Source organism: Leopardus geoffroyi, chromosome A1 (assembly GCF_018350155.1).
Source record: "Leopardus geoffroyi isolate Oge1 chromosome A1, O.geoffroyi_Oge1_pat1.0, whole genome shotgun sequence".
Taxonomy (NCBI): Eukaryota; Metazoa; Chordata; class Mammalia; order Carnivora; family Felidae; genus Leopardus; species Leopardus geoffroyi.
This window is the reverse complement of record NC_059326.1, coordinates 231415932-231433548: the sequence shown is the minus strand read 5'-3', so window position 1 is coordinate 231433548 and position 17617 is coordinate 231415932. Positions and strand designations below refer to the sequence as shown.

General features: G+C 40.3%; 1 protein-coding gene across 2 annotated transcripts in view; it reads left to right on the top strand.

Annotated features, from left to right (window-relative positions):
- Positions 1 to 17617, top strand: part of MARCHF6 (membrane associated ring-CH-type finger 6) — a 76103-nt gene that overhangs the window by 20202 nt on the left and 38284 nt on the right. For both annotated transcript variants that reach the window (XM_045442058.1, XM_045442047.1), the window contains exons 3-9: positions 15 to 88; positions 2702 to 2845; positions 7547 to 7619; positions 11830 to 11998; positions 14703 to 14892; positions 16519 to 16580; positions 17330 to 17362. In XM_045442058.1, coding sequence (XP_045298014.1) covers positions 15 to 88; positions 2702 to 2845; positions 7547 to 7619; positions 11830 to 11998; positions 14703 to 14892; positions 16519 to 16580; positions 17330 to 17362 — 745 coding nt within the window. The remainder of the gene's footprint in view (positions 1 to 14; positions 89 to 2701; positions 2846 to 7546; positions 7620 to 11829; positions 11999 to 14702; positions 14893 to 16518; positions 16581 to 17329; positions 17363 to 17617) is intronic.

Genomic DNA, 17617 nt, shown 5'->3' with positions numbered 1-17617 from the left:
ATTTTTGATTGCAGCTTAGTTCAGTGGCTGAAACACAGTCGAAAAGAATACTGTGAATTATGCAAGCACAGATTTGCTTTCACACCAAGTAAGTTCTTTAGAAGTTTGCATTGCGTTTTGGGGTTATAACTGGTAACATAAAGATATTTAATAAAAGTATAAAATTTTGGGAAAATATTAAAAAAATGTTTTTTTAAATGTTTATTTATTTTTGAGAGAGCGTGAGCGGGGGAGAGGCAAAGGGAGAGGGAGAACAGAATCCAAAGCAGGCTTCAGGCTCTGAGCTGTCAGCACAGAGCACTATGCCGGGCTCAGACTCACTAGCCATGAGATCATGACTTGAGCCAAAGTCGGACGCTTAACTGGCTGAGCCACCCAGGCGCCCCAGGAAAATCTTTTTTAAAACTACATGTCAGCTTTCAACACACAAATGCATGTGTATGTGAGAAAGAGTGATTTAATTTGTGAGATGTTCCTTTTTTCTTTATTTTTTAATTTTTTATTATGGACAAATTCAAACATTAAAAAAAGGTATAATAAGCCCCCTGTTCATATCTCTTAGTTTGACTCATTTTCAAATCATGGCCTTTACGTGATATTTCTTACCTGTGTTCTTGTTCCCCACTTCCCTATCCTTTTTAAAGCAAATCTCATTTATTTTCATTGGTACATATTTTAGTATGTATCTCTGAACAATAAGGATTCCTTTTAAAAACAATAACTTTAGGGGCATCTGGGCAATTCAGTTGGTTGGGTGTTCAGCTCTTAATTTTAGCTAGGGTCGTGGTCTCGCAGTTTGTGAGATCAAGCCTCGCATTGGGCTCTGTGCAGACAGCACAGAGCCTGAAGCCTGCTTGGGATTCTCTGTTTCTCTGCTCACCTCTCTCTCTCTCACTCTCACTCTCTCACTCTCTCACTCACTCAAAAATAAACATTTAGAAAAAATAAAGAGATCTTTCTAAAACATGGCCAAACCTTCCTCTGAGTGTGTTGAACCAGATTTTACAGAGAGATGGGGAGATCTGAATTTACTGTTTGGAATATTAGTTATTGTGCTGAAATTGGGGAGATGCAATTGGCTAACAGACATCAGCGGGGTGTTTGCTTCCACATGAAATGACTTTACTGTGGATTGTACTTTTTGAGTGCTATGTTTCAGGCTTGTATTTGGGAGGAGGGTTCTTTCTTCCTTTTTTTTAAATTGGAGTATAGTTGAGACACGGTGTTAGATTAGTTCTGATGTACAGCATAGTGATTCCAGAACTCTGTTATGTTGTGCTCACCGCAAGTGTAGCTACCCAACTTTCACCATACAGTGCTATTATTGTACTATTGACTCTATTCCCTCTGGTATACTTTTCATCCCCGTGACTTATTCCGTAACTGGAAGCCCATACCTCCCACTGTCCTTCACCCATTTTGCCCCCCTCCCCCTTCCCCTTTGGCAACCACCAGTTTGTTCTCTGTACTTATGGGTCTGTTACTGCTTTTTTGTTTATTTGTTTTGTTTTTTAGATTGCATATATGAGTAGAATTATATGGCATTTGTATTTTACTTACTGACTTATTGCACTTAGTATAATACCTTCTAAGTCCATCTTTGCTGTCACAAATGGCGGGATCTTATTATTTTTCATGGCTGAGCAATATTCCTGTGTGTGTGTGTGTGTGTGTGTGTGTGTGTGTGTGTGTGTGTAGTATTTTTTCTTTATCCATTCATCTACCAGTGGACACTTGGTGGGTTGCTTCCATATCTTGGCTATTGTAAGTAATACTGCAATAAATATAAGGGTGCGTATATCTTTTCGAGTTAGTGTTTTTGTTTTCCTTGGGTGAATACCCAGTAGTGGGATTACTGGATTGTATGATGCTATATGTTTTTAACTTTTTGAGGAATCTCCATACTATTTTCCACAGTGGCTGTGCCAATTTACATTCTCACACCCATAGTGCACGAGGGTTCCTTTTTCTGCACATCCTCGCCAACGCGTATTATTCCTTGTCTTTTTCATAATAGCCCTTTTTTTTTTTTTTTTTTTTTCAACGTTTATTCATTTTTGGGACAGAGAGAGACAGAGCATGAACGGGGGAGGGGCAGAGAGAGAGGGAGACACAGAATCAGAAACAGGCTCCAGGCTCTGAGCCATCAGCCCAGAGCCCGACGCGGGGCTCAAACTCACGGACCGCGAGATTGTGACCTGGCTGAAGTCGGACGCCTAACCGACTGCGCCACCCAGGCGCCCCCATAATAGCCCTTTGACAGATATAAGGTGATATCTTAATTGTGGTTTTGACTTTGGAGGGTTTTCTTTAACATGCCAACAGCTTCACCCTTTTGCTCCTGTTTGCTTTATCTGATCTTTAATTTGGGAAAACGTATTGTTTGAATGCTAAAATATGTATAAATTAGCTATGCATGAAGTTCATGGTAGTGACTGAGGGAGTATGAACTTCTCTTGAATCTTTTCTCCTGCACAGAAGCCTTTTTTGTTGGCTTCTGCATTTAACACGTGATTTGCTCTCACATGAGTTCTGGGTAAACGTGGTATCATTGTGACCGTTTGATTCCCTTTTTTAATAGGAAAAAATAAGTGCAATACAAAGATTGAAAGTTAAGCTAGCACTACATGCCTATTTTATATTTATGAATTAAGCTATTTTTAAATCTTCATCAAATTATGTACTTTTTCTTCTCTTCTAGTTTATTCTCCAGATATGCCTTCACGGCTTCCAATCCAAGACATATTTGCCGGACTGGTTACAAGTATTGGCACTGCAATACGATACTGGTTTCATTATACACTTGTGGCCTTTGCATGGTTGGGAGTTGTTCCTCTTACAGCATGTGAGTATTCACTACTCCGTGGTTGGAGTAATTTAAAATTTACGTAACTATTTACTATTATAAAGTTATATCATATTTGTGTTCAAATGGTGTTTAATTATTTGACATTATAATTTCATGTATTTGGAAAGCCTCGCTTAGAAAACATCCACCTGGATTAAGAACTGTTATCAACACATCATTCTATCAAATGAATGTGGGAAAGACAAACACAGCATACAGAGGCTAATAATGAAGGTTCATGAAAGAGTTGAAAAAGCAAAAGCAAATTATAATTGGAAGGACCATGATTTTTATTCTCTGAAGTATATTAGAAATTTCAAAGATTGCAGAAGATGGACTATTTTGAGATTTTCTCCCTCTTTTAAAAGACAACTCATGTATCTATTATTATAGTCCTGAATAATTGGGAGGCTTATCTTTCAAGATATAGGAGGTTTTCTAGAGGTTGGTATACTAACCCTTAATTGATCCCTTTTGTGTTTTTACTTTTTTGTGTGTTTATTATTTAAATGTTTACTCCTTTTTGAGAGAGCGTGTGTGTGTTCATGCACAAGCAGGGAATGGGCGGGGTGGGGGGAACAGAGGGTCCGAAGTGGGGTCCGTGCTGACAGCAGTGAGCCCGATGCAGGTCTCAAGCACGTGAACTACAAAAATTACAACCCAAGCCAAAGTCTGACATTTAACCGACTGAGCCACCCAGGTGCCCCTGTTTTTTGTTTTTAAAGACATGCAGAAGGTTGGATAGCATATGGTTCCAGAGGGTGCAGATATGATTCTTTGGAATTAGATGCAAATGAGATTTTTAAATAAGCATAATTCATATCGTCGTTTCTCTTTAGAATAAAATACACTTGATCATTCATGAAGATGAAAGTCTTTGGGGATACATCAAATAGCAGAATAAGTATTGTTGAAGAGTGAGGTGGTGAACTAGGAGATTGAGCAAAGAGTTCTCTAGGATGGAACTCAGAGACAAGAAGTTGCAAGTATGAGGGGAAAAATCAGGAGGTAAAGGCTATATCCAGTTGTTTCACGATCTGTCTAGTAAGTACTTTGAGAAGGTGAAAGAGATACTGGACATGAGGAAATGACCAGCCTCTTTTCGGTTGAAAGAGAGACAGCTGACCATGATAAAGGACAGAGACTCATAAACCTAGACATTCTGGTCTTCCAGGGCTGAATAGGATGGTAGATAATCCATTTTCAGATTGTCCTACAAAGTAATGAAAATCAGACTGGCATTAGACTTAAAATCAGCAGCTTTGAATGCCAGAAGACAGCAGAGACTTCAGATTTTGACAAAATTTTTGAACCTGAAATCTACCCATAAATTATTCTCAGATGAAGGGACAAAATGCAGACATTTCAGTCAGTGCAAAGGCATGAAAAGCTTGCCACCTCAAACTATTTATGAAAAAAGCATTTGAGGACATACTTCACCAAAATGAGTAAGAAATCAGAAAGGCATGAGCTACGAAGAAAAAGAAACAAGTGCTTCTCACAGCTAACCAGCAATTTTAATCTATAGTGATTGGTAATTTTTATTTGTGAGGGGACTGTGGGTGCTCTAGATACAGATAGGAAAATATAGTGTGACTGCATATTAAAAATAATAGAGGTAAGCAAATAGAGCGCAGAACTAGACTCACATCTGCATCATCACCTGAATCACAACAGAGGTACCACTGCTGTTCAGTGGAAGAAAGCTGATCCTTTCAATGTATGGTACAGCATCACCTGGCTGGCCAGATGAAAAATGAACCATGTCATTATCTTACACCTGATGCATGTTACAACCAAAAGACTTCTAAAAAAAAAAAAAAAATGGGAGAATAACCATAAAAGAAAATACTGAATAAATTGGACTTCAGTGAAATTGAGAACTTTTATTCATGCTTAGATACCTTTGAGAAAGGCAAGCCACAGAGAGAAGATATTTGCAATGCATACTTCAAACAAAGGACTTGTATCTACAGTATGTAGGGAACTCCTAAAAGTCAGTAAGAAAAAGGCAGACAACCCAAATAAAAAGTAGACAAAAGATTTGAACAGGTGTTTCTGGAAAGAAGATGATCTAAATAGCCAGTGAACACACAAAAAGCTGCTCCGCATCATTAGTCATCAGGGAAATGCGCAAGAAGATACTACTACATACTCCGCAAAATGGCTGAAACTAAAATATAAGACAATGCCAAATGTTTCTTAGGGTGTGGAGCATCTGGAACATGCCCTTGTTGGTGGAGGGAATATATATGGTGTAACTACTTCAGAAAACTGTGTGGCAATATCTGACGGATGCTAAATGTTATAAATACCTATGATCCAACCTGAAGTTCCATTTCTGGGAATATAGCTGACAGAAACTACAGCCTGTGTCCTCTAAAAGACGTGTGTAAGAATGATCCCAGCAGCTTTGCTAATAGGAGTTCACTGGAACCAACCAAATACCTATCAACAGTAGAGTGCATACATTGTGGTTTATCTATACAATGGAATACTACTTAGCAGTGAAAAAATAGGTGATTATTGTGATGCAGAATAACATGGATGAATTTTACTCTGAGAGAAAGAAGCAAGGCACAAAAGAGTATGGATTGCATTTATGTGAAATTTTAAGGTAGGCCAAATTGGGGGTGCCTGGATGGCTCGGTTGAGCATCTGACTTGGCTCAGGTCGTGATCTCACAGTTGGTGAGTTCAAGCCCCGTGTTGGGCTCTCTGCTGACAGCTTGGGGCCTGAAGCCAGCTTCAGATTCTGTGTCTCCCTTTCTCTCTGCCCCTCTCCCACTTGCGCTCTGTATCTCTCTCTTGAAAATAAATAAGCATTAAAAAAAAAATTTAAAGTAGGCCAAATTGATCTATGGTGATAGAGATCAGACTAGCAGCTACCTTTTGCTGGAGATTCCAACTGGGAAGGGGATTGAGGAGCCTTCCACGGAGCTAGAAATGCTGAATATCTTGATCTGGGTGGTAGTTTCTTGGATATATGTACATATATAAAAATTCACCCAGACACATACTTAAGATTCACGTAAATTTTACCCTAATAAGAAGTAACAAAATGAAACTTAAAACTGAGTGCCAGAAGAGTAGAAGTGGGATTGAGTTTTTATCCTGGGGAGTGGGAGTAGGAAACAGCAAATATTTGGAAAATCTAACAAAAGACAGGAAAGACAGGGAGAGAGGTAGAGGGAGGGAAGTAAGAGAGGAAGGGGTAAGGTTGCAACTTCTGTGATCCTAAGACTTTAGATTTATCTATTGCAAGATAGGGGCTTATGGTTCTGTACAGAGAAAAGTGATTCACTGTAAGAGATAAGTACAGAGCAGCCCAGGTTAATGCTAGAGGGATGTCAGCAAATGCTGACAAAACAAAGGAACAGCATTAATCAGCCAGATGTCATTCAAGATGAAACACTTTAATGGGTAAAAAGCATTTATTTTGTATGAGTGAAATGCATAGGCTACCAAGCAAATAAAATTGAAGAACTTTTATGCACCAGAGAACAGGACTTCGAAGTATGTAAAGTGTTCATAGTCAAGTGGAAGACTAACCTCTCTAAAAGCAGTAGATCAAATAATAAATTAAGTAGGGACTTAAATAGTTTACATAAAACAGTCAACAAGCTGAATCTCTGTTCTCACTTGTTGCACACACACACACGCACACACTCATACTCAGAATTTAAGTTCTGCCACAAATACATGGTCTGTAACTTTTTTTTTTTTTTTTTTAGTCTGTAACTTTTTTAAGTTAGCAGTGTACCCTGGGACCTTTCCATGTGAGAACTTGTTGAGCTACCTTAGTTTTTAATGGATGCAAAGCACTCTGCACTGAGGACACCTGTAATTTATGAATCCATTTTCTTATCTACAGACATTTGGTCTGTTGTCAGTTTTACTTCGTTACAACCATACTTGCTTGGAATATTTTATAAATGTATAGAAGTCATTTCTATTACAGAAGTCTTTTCCTACCTTTTCATTTCGATTTGGCTTTTGAAAGCAGCCGTTGAGGTCACTGAAAATTTTTGATACAAGGCCATAGGGAGTGCTTAAACTAATATACAAGTTCTGGTTAGAAGGAAAATCTCAGCTGTTTCCTCATGGGCCCCATTTCTGTTCTTGACTTTTCTGAGTAAGAGGATGAGGGGATGGCGGTGCATTCACCCACACTTGATCTTTTTTTCCCTTCATGGCCAGACCCTTAGTCTGTGTTGTTTCAAAATTGGTTGTTAGTTTGCTATTCGTGTTATTAGAGCCTTTACTCTTCTGGAAAGTCCTCTTAATTTCAAATTGTATACCCTTGGAACTGAAACCTTTTATTTTTGTGAGCAGACTCCATGAATTTTAGAACTCTCGGTTCAAAAAAATTCTCCGTGTTGTAATTTGGAGGTCTTTAATGTAGATTTTTTCCTTTTCAAACATCTAAGCTCATTCAATAGAAACAAGTCAGTCTATAGAGAATCTAAGCTCTCAACATTAGTGTGTGATGTTGACTCACTATTTTTATGCTTAATTCACCGTGTTGGGTTTTTTTGATGTAGTATTGTATCGTATTGCCTAGTATAGTGTTTAATGTAGTAAGACAGCCTTGGCAAAGACTAAATATTTCAGTGGCTTTCACTTTACCGCTGTTTAATCGAGGCCCTGAGTTCATGGTGAGCGTTATAACCACATGCTGTCTTGCTCTTTTTGCTAGGCCGTATCTACAAGTGCTTGTTTACTGGCTCCGTGAGCTCACTACTGACACTGCCACTGGACATGCTGTCCACGTGAGTACTGAACCTTGTGAAGCTGGAAGGCTGCACAGCACAGAGAGTGCTCGTTTTTCCTGCACACATTTATGTTTCTTACAATTTTGAAAATTCCTTTTGTTCGAGGACAAAAAGTAACTTATGTGTCTTAGTCTGACAGTTACAGGTACAGAAGAAGTGGCTGACAACACGTACATGTTTGTTTAAAAACAGATATGTTTTAAAGGACTGTTTTGTAACCAGGGGGCGGGGGGGCACCTCTTAAATAGGCTCATGCAATGTGAGATCTATGCTGCTGTGTTCCTATGCTGAGAGTTCATTTAAACATGTGTTTTTAATGACATAGGCATTTGAATACAAATTTACTTTTTAAATGTTTCTTGTGATTATTAGAATCTGGACCCTAAAAAAACTTGTTCGTGGTCATTGTTTTACTGTATCTTAATTTGACATCAAGCATCGTAATAGCGTTTTTTGGGGGAAAGACGTGTGTTTTATTACTGATGTCAGAATTAGAAATGCTGTAAATGATTAACTGTATCAGGATCACTAGAATATTCAGCCTACCAAAATTGCACCTGTATTTGCCAAATCTTTTGTACCCAGTTGACCTTAGGTTCCTGATCCTTATGTCAGTGAGAACAAAGAACAGTATCAAACCCTTCTGTGAACAAGGGTATTCAGAGTATATTACCATAAAAATAAGTCACTCGGCAAAAGGAGAGAGCAAGCTGTATTTCCAATAGAGAAGAAATTAGGAATTCTTTGAAGTCTCTTGCATCTGCATCATTACTTCTAATCATGTTTCTAAATATTTAGAAACATTGGTTGTGTCTGTGACTTGGTTTTTCTACTTGCTGGTTACACCTTTTTGGATAGAACAGGCAAGGTACTTCATTTATGTCTGTTTCTTTGGCAGTATAGGGAATAATAGGTTTTCATTGAAGGTTTTCGGCTTGAGCCTTATTTACATTAGAATTGTTTTTTGTTTTCATTTTTGAAGAACAGCTGTGATAAAGTAATTTTTAGAAGTAGACAAAGGCCTCGAAATAGGGCATTGATGGCTGTGGCCATGACAAAACAGGGAAGCAGTAATTTAACACACTTGAAAATCTGGAACTAGTGTAAGGAGATAACCCTTTGTGTAAAAATACAGGCCTTTTGTGAAATGATGCAGTAGAAACCAACAGGATAGTGATCCCTTTTCTGGACATCAGATTTTTATCTCAGCCGTCCAGAACATGGTCTTAGTATAGAAGTTTAAAAAGTCTGTCTTAAATGGCTCAGCTGTCATTTGTGTGTATGACATAGTTCACCTCTGACTTCCAGTTAGGAATTGTGTACAAAGCAAAGGTGCATATTAGAAGTAGTGAGGGAGGTCAGAAAAAGCAAGGGGTGACTGCTAAGTGGGATGGAAGTCTTATTTTAATAGGTATAAACTAATGAAAGAACCATTTCACGTAGGGAAGGCTTATTCCATTTAGTTTGGACTAAAATTCCGTAAACCATTGTAGTTTATGAGTGTGTGTGGTAGAGGCCAGTCAGTATCTCAGTTGTTTAGAAAAGTTGGCTTGAGTTCCTATCTGGACAGTTTAATGAAGTAGAGACACATTATTTTTCTCATGGTTTCTGTTTTAATGGCTAAGTTAACATTTACCAAAGCCTGAATTGGGAGGCTTCGGCTATGTGAAAAACAGGTGTTTATGGAAGCCATGTCAGTGAAAATGCCGGACAAAGTGTAGTACTTTACTAGCTACCTTCACTTTTTATTAGTAGAACCGTTGAACAGCTGGTTATTTGGCAGGTGTGATCACTCAGGTGGTACAGAGAGGTAGTTGCTTGTAACAGAAGGAACCCTAGCATTGGAATACGGTGTCTGTAGCTGGAAGTTTTTTGGTGACCTTGGGCAAATCACTGGAAATTTCTGAACCCGTTTCCTCATCTGTAAAGTCAGGAAGATCATGCCTCAGGGATTTGGGTGGGCTATTCAAAGATTAAATTCACATATATCCGTAAAAACTCCATGTGAATTTTGAGTGCTTGTGGTAGTGTTATAGCAGAATTATCCCCAAAGCTCAGAGCCGTTGCTTGCCTTACATTGGCAAGCTCCCCTTTTCTTTCTAACCTGATTGGTTGGTGAGCCACGAGAATCGCCTTCGAGACACTGCTGATTCACGGGAAGAACACCGAAGGCATGGATGGGGGGGGATAGTCAAAAGAAATTGTAAACACGGTTTGGTTTTATAATTCCATGCTGCCTTTTACAGTTTGAAGAATTGAGCCAGTTTTCCTGAAAGCAATTTTAGCTAAACTACTTTTTTTTTTTTTAGTGAGCATTATTTAATTTTCTCTATAGTATTAATTTTATTTCTGCAATTTTACTTTAAATTTCTTAATATTGTAGCTGCTGCTTATATATTCTGTAGCTAAGTTCTTCAGATCATCTCTAGGCACAACATACTAAAGCAGTTAATTACTGCTTTAAAACATACTGCCCCCAAAACTTACTGACTTAAAACAACAGTAATTTTGTTTGCTCATAATTCCGGGGGCCAGCAGTTTGAGCTGGGCTCAGCTGATCAGTTCATCTGTTGGGCTTGCCTCAGTTACTCATGTGTTGCCCTGGGTTTGGATGGTCTAGGATGGCTCTGGCTGGGGTGCCTTGGTTCTCTTCCACGTGGCCTCTCATCTCGCAGAAAGCCAGTGGTGCTTCTGTAGGTGGTGGACACAGGGCAGCATTCTAAAAGAGTGAAAGTGGAAGCTCACAATCTGTCTTCTAGGCGCTAAACTCAGACAGCCTCTCCTTCATCCAGGCAGTTCACAGAACGAGCCCTGACTCTAGATAGGAGGGAAAAGAACTCTACAAAGGGTTTGTTACTGTTTAAAACTGACGTCAAACAGTTGTTATTCTTTTTTTTTTTTTTTTTTTAATTTTTTTTTTTCAACGTTTATTTATTTTTGGGACAGAGAGAGAGCATGAACGGGGGAGGGGCAGAGAGAGAGGGAGACACAGAATCAGAAACAGGCTCCAGGCTCCGAGCCATCAGCCCAGAGCCTGACACGGGGCTCGAACTCACGGACCGCGAGATCGTGACCTGGCTGAAGTCGGACGTTTAACCGACTGTGCCACCCAGGCGCCCCAAACAGTTGTTATTCTTATTGCTGGTGACAAGTAGAGAGTAGAGAAGGGGGTGTTTTAGTCCCAAGCTATCAAAGTTTTAATAATCTGAAGGGTTCCTTAGCTCAGGAGTGGTTAGCATTCCTCTTTTGATTGGGATATATTCCAGATCATATCTGTGGGCCACATCAGTTCTTCAAGTTTGGAGCTTGTAGGCTGAGATTGCTCAAACGGATCCTTCTTCAGACTTTCCATGGAGGAAAAAAGTCATTCCATTCTGATGGAAGATTTTCCTAAGGCCACCAAGATTTTTGAGTTATCCTTGAATTATTCTGAAATCAGACGTAGGCTGGGGAAGGACAAGCCCTTTCAGAGAGGGAGAGAACAAAGAGGTCTTTGGTGTCATGATAATGTGTTTTCATGTACAACTGTAAAGGAACCGTAATGTCTTTCTGAATTGGTTGAGGGACTACCGGTATGTTTGCAGTTGCCATCAAAATTCGATCTGCTTTCTAAGTGACACTTGTCTAAAGTGCGTTACGGACTTTGTCTTATACACTGCATAGCGAGTATCTCTCGGCCTTTCTTGGGCATTGTCATTAGGCCTTTCTGGAGGTGCTTCTGTCCCTTTCTATTTTACTGGTTATCTTCATGTGTGTAGGTCTCAGCCAACCAAGTTTGTTAAACTTGTGTGTAAAGTAAGGATAAAGAGAGTCTCCCTGAGGGTTGGACAATCACTCACCTCTAGTAAATTACATGTACGTTTGGCTGCTTTTGGTTTTTTGCTTTTTGCCTGCCCCTGTTTCTAAGCCATGTTCATAGAGAGGCTAAGTAGCTAAGTTCTGTGTTGTTCTTATGTTATTCTTTGCTTATTAAAATAAAAACACACATAGTAGAAATGTAGAAATAAATATATTTGGCCAGCTTATAAGATAGTTAGAATTTCACCATTCTCAGAAGTAATTCTCAGAGGCTGATTTCACCCAGAAAATGATGACTTCATTTCTGGCCATTCTTCTGACATTTAAGTGTAAAATGAAATGTTGTTACCTTTGTTTTCTTAATTTTAAGTGTTCTTTGGAGTAATTCTCTATAATTTTTTTTTAATAGGGACAATTTATTGGCAGATTGTTTGCAGGGTTGTTTCGTGGTGACGTGCACGCTGTGTGCATTCATCAGCCTCGTGTGGTTGCGAGAGCAGATCGTCCACGGGGGGGCACCGATTTGGTTGGAGCATGCTGCCCCACCCTTCAATGCTGCTGGGCACCACCACAATGAGGTAACTCCCTCGCCCCCGGTGATTCCGTCTGAGTAGGACGTGGGAATTACTGTCACCTTCTGAGACCTAAACCCTTGACTCCTGTGCCCCTCATTCAGAAGCAGGACAGTGAAAAGGTTTGGGAGAAGATTAAGGGAGATGCAAAAAGTCAAAAGAAGGCTACTTTTCCTTTGCCTCTTAATTTTCCAGTGAGATTGGGAACAGTGGTGAGGGTGTACCGAAACGCTCTTGCATTCTCTTTGCCTGGATTTACTGCTTAACGCTGGCCTGGAAGTTACCATGTGTACTTCCTGGATATGATGCTGATGTGCCGCCTGGCACTAAGGAGGCTGCATACCTCCTTGGTTCATCAGTTTCTTCGTATGTAAATTGCTTGTGTTTCCTGCTCCCAGTAGCAGCATTACCAAAAGTAGAAAAATCGGAACCCTGTTAACAGTCTGGTGCATTTTCGCTGTTTCTGGATGAGAGATGCCATGCTTAATGTTAGATACAGGAGCATTTGCTGGAAGTATTAAGAGAAAGAGGGTAAAGTAAATGATTTTTAGTGTCTTGCTTGCTGAGAAATTTTGGGGCTGACAATGTCAAAATATTAACTACTTACGTTCGAAAACTACTTACACTTCATACAGTTTTATTATGAAAAATTGACTCTAAGATACTCAGAATGATAATTAACAACTTAATTTTTCATTTAAGGACCTTCTGCTGTGTCGGTGTGTAGCTTGGTCTCCTCAAATTCTGACATTCTTTTTAAAAAAATTTTTTAACGTTCATTTATTTTTGAGAGAGAAAGCCTGCAGGAGCAGGGGAGGGGCAGAGAGAGAGGACAGAGAATCTCAAGCAGGCTCTGCACTGTGAGTGCAAACCCCAACGTGTGGCCTGAACCCACGAACTATGAGATCGTGACCTGAACCAAAGTCGGATGCTCAACCAGTTGAGCCACCCAGGTGCCCCCAAATTCAATCATACTTTTTTCTTTACAGAGTTAAGAGTGTAACTTCTCCTTAGCAAATCATACATGCAAGATGTGAGACTAGAAAGAAAAGATACTTCTTATGTAGCATTACTACATTTATGGTCGTACCTCATATTTTGAAGCATTTAATGCAGTTTTTTAAGAATCTTTATTGACTCCATGGGGGTTCAGTGTTTTCCTTAACTGTAGCTGTGTCTTTGCATTTAGTCGGTGGCAGAACTTAGTAAGAGCCAGAGGAGAATAATGCATGCGGGAACTGACAGCATCCATATGGATAGGTTCACTTACTGAGCAGGAATTAGACACCTTTTCCTCGAGTATTTAACTGATAACTGAGAATTAAGTTCTATATCTGTATGGGTGTAAACGAATAGGTAATGAGTAAAACTATTTTCGGCCCTGAGATGGTCAGTGAAGGCAGTAAAGAAGAATTGCCACCCTTTCCCAGAGTTGGTTGTGGGGTTTGAGTCTCCTCATGAGCTGCCCCCGCCACCCTCCAGGGGAATCTGAGTTCTCTTTTCCCAGAGGTGAAGAATGGAGTTGGAAGGGTACCCACAGACACTAAGAAATAGAGAAATTCAGAATGATCACATAAGGTCACCACCAAATGAGATGGTGGCTCAGGAGCCAGAGGTCATCCTAATAATGGCTCCCCAGGTCCAGGTTCCACAAGAGCCTTCTGGGCTTCCCCCGGATGGCCTTGATGAAGACTGGAACACGTTGAGACCATTCCGTTGAAGGAATCCTCCCAACCCTGTAGCCTCCAGGCAGAGGTGGCAGCTGGGCTCAAGGGTGTCCTCAGACCTCTCCAGGATCTTGCTGGACAGTGGCTGAGACCCAGTGTTTACACAGAGGAACAGACTGGAGATGCTGGCGTACGAGTAATTCCAGGTTGTCTTGCCTGAGGAGCTCAGAGCGCAGGTGCAGGGATGGCAGCCTGGGGTCAGAATCCCTGGTTGAGTCTCATTGCTCCTCCTCGCTCAGCCTGCATGAGAAGTAACCAGAGTTCTCTTGTTGCAAGATCTGACTGCAGTCGTGGGAAGTCTAACCTTGGTTTTCCTTGAGTTTGCCTTTGACTAGTTGTAATAATAAATCAGAACTCAGGTCTGGATCTCTTTTGGCTGATGCAGCTCTGTTTCCTGAAACTGTGAACTCCAGCAGTTTCTCTCTCCTGTTGTTAAGACAGTCAGCCTGCTGCTTATTTTTACTCTGCTGAATGCCTCCTTTTTTGCCTCCTTTTGTGACATGTTTTAACGTACTGTTTTTATGTATACAAAGGGAATATTGCTTTAACTTTCTGAATTCTCCATTCTTGCTTTGCTGGCATGAATAGAAGCTTCTGTAACCACACCAGTAACTCTTTTGGGATGTGCTTGAAATGTTAAAGTTTGGTCCTCAAAAAAAAATGCTTAAAGGTGAAGGAGGATTATGGAATCGTGCGTTCAGAATAGCCAGCCAGATTTGTTAACCCATTTCCTGTGCAGTTTTGTGAAATCCCTAAATTGTACTGAATGAATATAGACATTGTGACGTGAATTCACGCTCTTATATACTGAGTTGATCCAAAATCAGATACTTGTAGAAAAGGTGACTTTGAGAGGTGTGTTTTGGAATTTTAACAGTGTGTGTGTTTACTAGTTTTATTTTTTTAGCAGGAAGAGTGCTATTTGGAAATAGAGCAAAACTGAGACAAGTTAGCTAAATTTCTGGGCTTCTCTGTCACTTTAGGCTCCAGCGGGAGGCAATGGTGCTGAAAATGTGGCCCCTGACCAGCCTGCTAACCCGCCGGCCGAGAATGCGGTGGTGGGAGAAAACCCTGATGCCCAGGACGATCAGGCAGAAGAAGAGGAGGAGGACAATGAGGAGGAAGAGGACGCGGGCGGGGAAGATGCAGCCGATGCCAACAACGGGGCCCAGGGTAATGGCCGCTGGCCCATCCTTCTGCTCCCTCCATGACCATGAACCCACTTCCAGCTTTCCTTGAGGAGAAGGACTAGAATTTTCAAAATTTTATGGGCTTGGAGTTGTATTTTCGGCCTGTTTTTACTCTGTTTTGCAAACTTGCATTTCTGGATATACATACGTGTAATTTTTTTTTTTTTTTCCTGTGAAGCAGGGTACATTTTGTGTTTTATTTATGTATTTAATGTTTATTTTTGGGCGAGTGCAGGTGGGGGAGGGGCAGAGAGAAGGGGACAGAGGATCCGAAGCAGGCTCTGTGTTGACAGCAGCAAGCCTGATGCAGGGCTCGAACTCAACGAACCACGAGATCGTGGTCTGAGCCCAAGTGGGATGCTTTACCAACTGAGCCACGCAGGCGCCTCACGTTCTGTGTTTTAAAATCCTGCTTTGCATGGGACTTTTCTAGAATGAATAGGAAGAAGTTACTTGTAAGTTGTAGTAGATCCTAGGTTTTTTTTTTTTTTTAAAGGAATTTGATACAGATGTACTTTATTCCTTTCCATTTCTATTAAGTCAGCACAGCTTTTTATATCAACGAAGAATTCTTGAGGTGTACACGGCAGGCCAGATGCCATTAAGGAGGCCATTTCTCTTCTTTTCTAGCAGTTTGTGACTCCAGAAAGTTAAGAAAATCCAAGACTGTGCCCACCAGCCTGCTATATCGCTAGCTCACCACCTCCATTTCCCCCTCTTGCCCCAGAGTTTTCCTGTCAAGCACCATACTGTGTCTAGGCCCACTTGACATTGCTGACATCAGAGTGCCTCCCGGGCGCCGGCACTCGGGTCCCTGCCTTCATGGAATTTCTGGTCTCTGTGAAGAAGCAGGAATACCCAAGTGAACAAGTACCTCGTTACACATTGTGATAAGTGTGCAGGTTGCTCTGAGGATGCTCTTGGGAAAGACCCTTTTTAAGTAGGTTCTCCGGGTAGCTCAGAGTCGGTGACAGCTGAGACCTCGAAGGACGAGAAGCGAGTTGGGTCATGGGAGCAAGGGGCCTTCATTGGGAGGGGCGAGTGTGCGTTCAAAGGCTCTGAGAATATGGCCCTGATGCAGCCTCCATTTCCCTCTCTCGTCCAGCGCAATGGCTCCTAATGAGCTGCTGTTCTCTGCTCTTGCCCCACTGTATTCTCACTACGCAGAATGTTCCTAGTGCCTCCTGCCTTAAATTCTTATAGCGGTTTCTCCGTTGTACTAAAGAAGAAAACATAGTCCAGTTTTACCTTCCCCGCTTGTATGATTGGATCTCTGTCTGCCTTTCATACTGTCTCTTCTGCCACCCTCCCCCTGTGAAGAAGTCTTGTCCTCTGCCTTCCTCATCTTTCTCAAGTTTGCCAGATTCATTCTGGTTTAGTTCCTCTCTTTCACATAATCGTATTTATTGCCTTTCCAACACTTAACCACAGTCTAGAATCAACTATGTATGTGTTTCATTTGTTTATATGTGTTCTTCCTGCCTAACAGGCAGGTAATGTGGTTCAGCTTCTCATCAGTGGTTTACAAAACACCAAACTAAAAGAATGTGTTTTATTGTTTGTGGTTCAGGTTCCATCAGTAATCTTTAAATGACAATTATATTTCCAGATGACATGAACTGGAATGCTTTAGAGTGGGACCGAGCTGCAGAAGAACTTACGTGGGAAAGAGTAAGATTCTTTCATGCATTCTCGTGTTGTTGTTGTTTTTAATTATTTTAATTATTTGAGAAAGAGCACAGGGCAGGGGCAGAGAGAGAACCCAAGCAGGCTCCTCACTGTCAGTGCGGAGCCCAGTGCAGGGCTTGAACTCACGAACCGTAAGATCGTGATCTGAGCTGAGATCAAGAGTCGGAAGCTTAACTGACTGAGCCACCGAGGTGCCCTGCGTTCTAGTGTTTTAACCTGAAACTGTGTTTTAAAGTCAGGCATTTTTATATTTATACACTAATTTTGTAGTCAACATTTGATGGAGACTGTGAACTTTAATTTCTAGAGAAAAGTGATGTATTGTTTGTGGTGAAAATATTAAAAATATAATCTTATTACTGACTATTTTTCTGTTTTCTGGCCTTTAATACAAACACATTGTGGACTTTTGGAAAATGAAGTAACAATTTAAATGAAGTATTATTCTGATACTGCAAGTTGATAGGTCCTGAAATCTTGACTGGCTCCGTAGCTAATGTAAGAAGTAAACCCAAGATGGAATTGTTTTGATTTCATAATCATAAGATTTAGAATAAAAGGAGGCCCAGATATAAAACTCTAGTAAGTTTTTTACTCTGAAAATGATAAGCTGTTTTAGAAAGTAGTGGGTAAGGAATATGTTTACAGATAATAGAGAATGAGCCTTTTTTATAAATAGAAAAAAAAATCCTGTTGCATCTTTAATTCATGTATATTGTTATTTATTTTAGATGCTAGGACTTGACGGATCACTAGTTTTTCTAGTAAGTAAAGCCAATATTTTTTAATAATAAGAGTTGTGACTTAATTATCTTAATGACGCAGCAGTTTCAAATTTACAGTATTAAGTGCTGGCTTTTTACGCTAAAGGTCAGCGTGCCCTGTGCCTTTTGATTACTTGATATGTTGAAGAAAGTCTGTTTTGTGTATTGAAAATATTGGCAAAGAACAAAGGTAATAGTATTTAAAAGGTAATTATTGATTACTTGATTTTTAGAAAACAAAATGAAATACAGAAT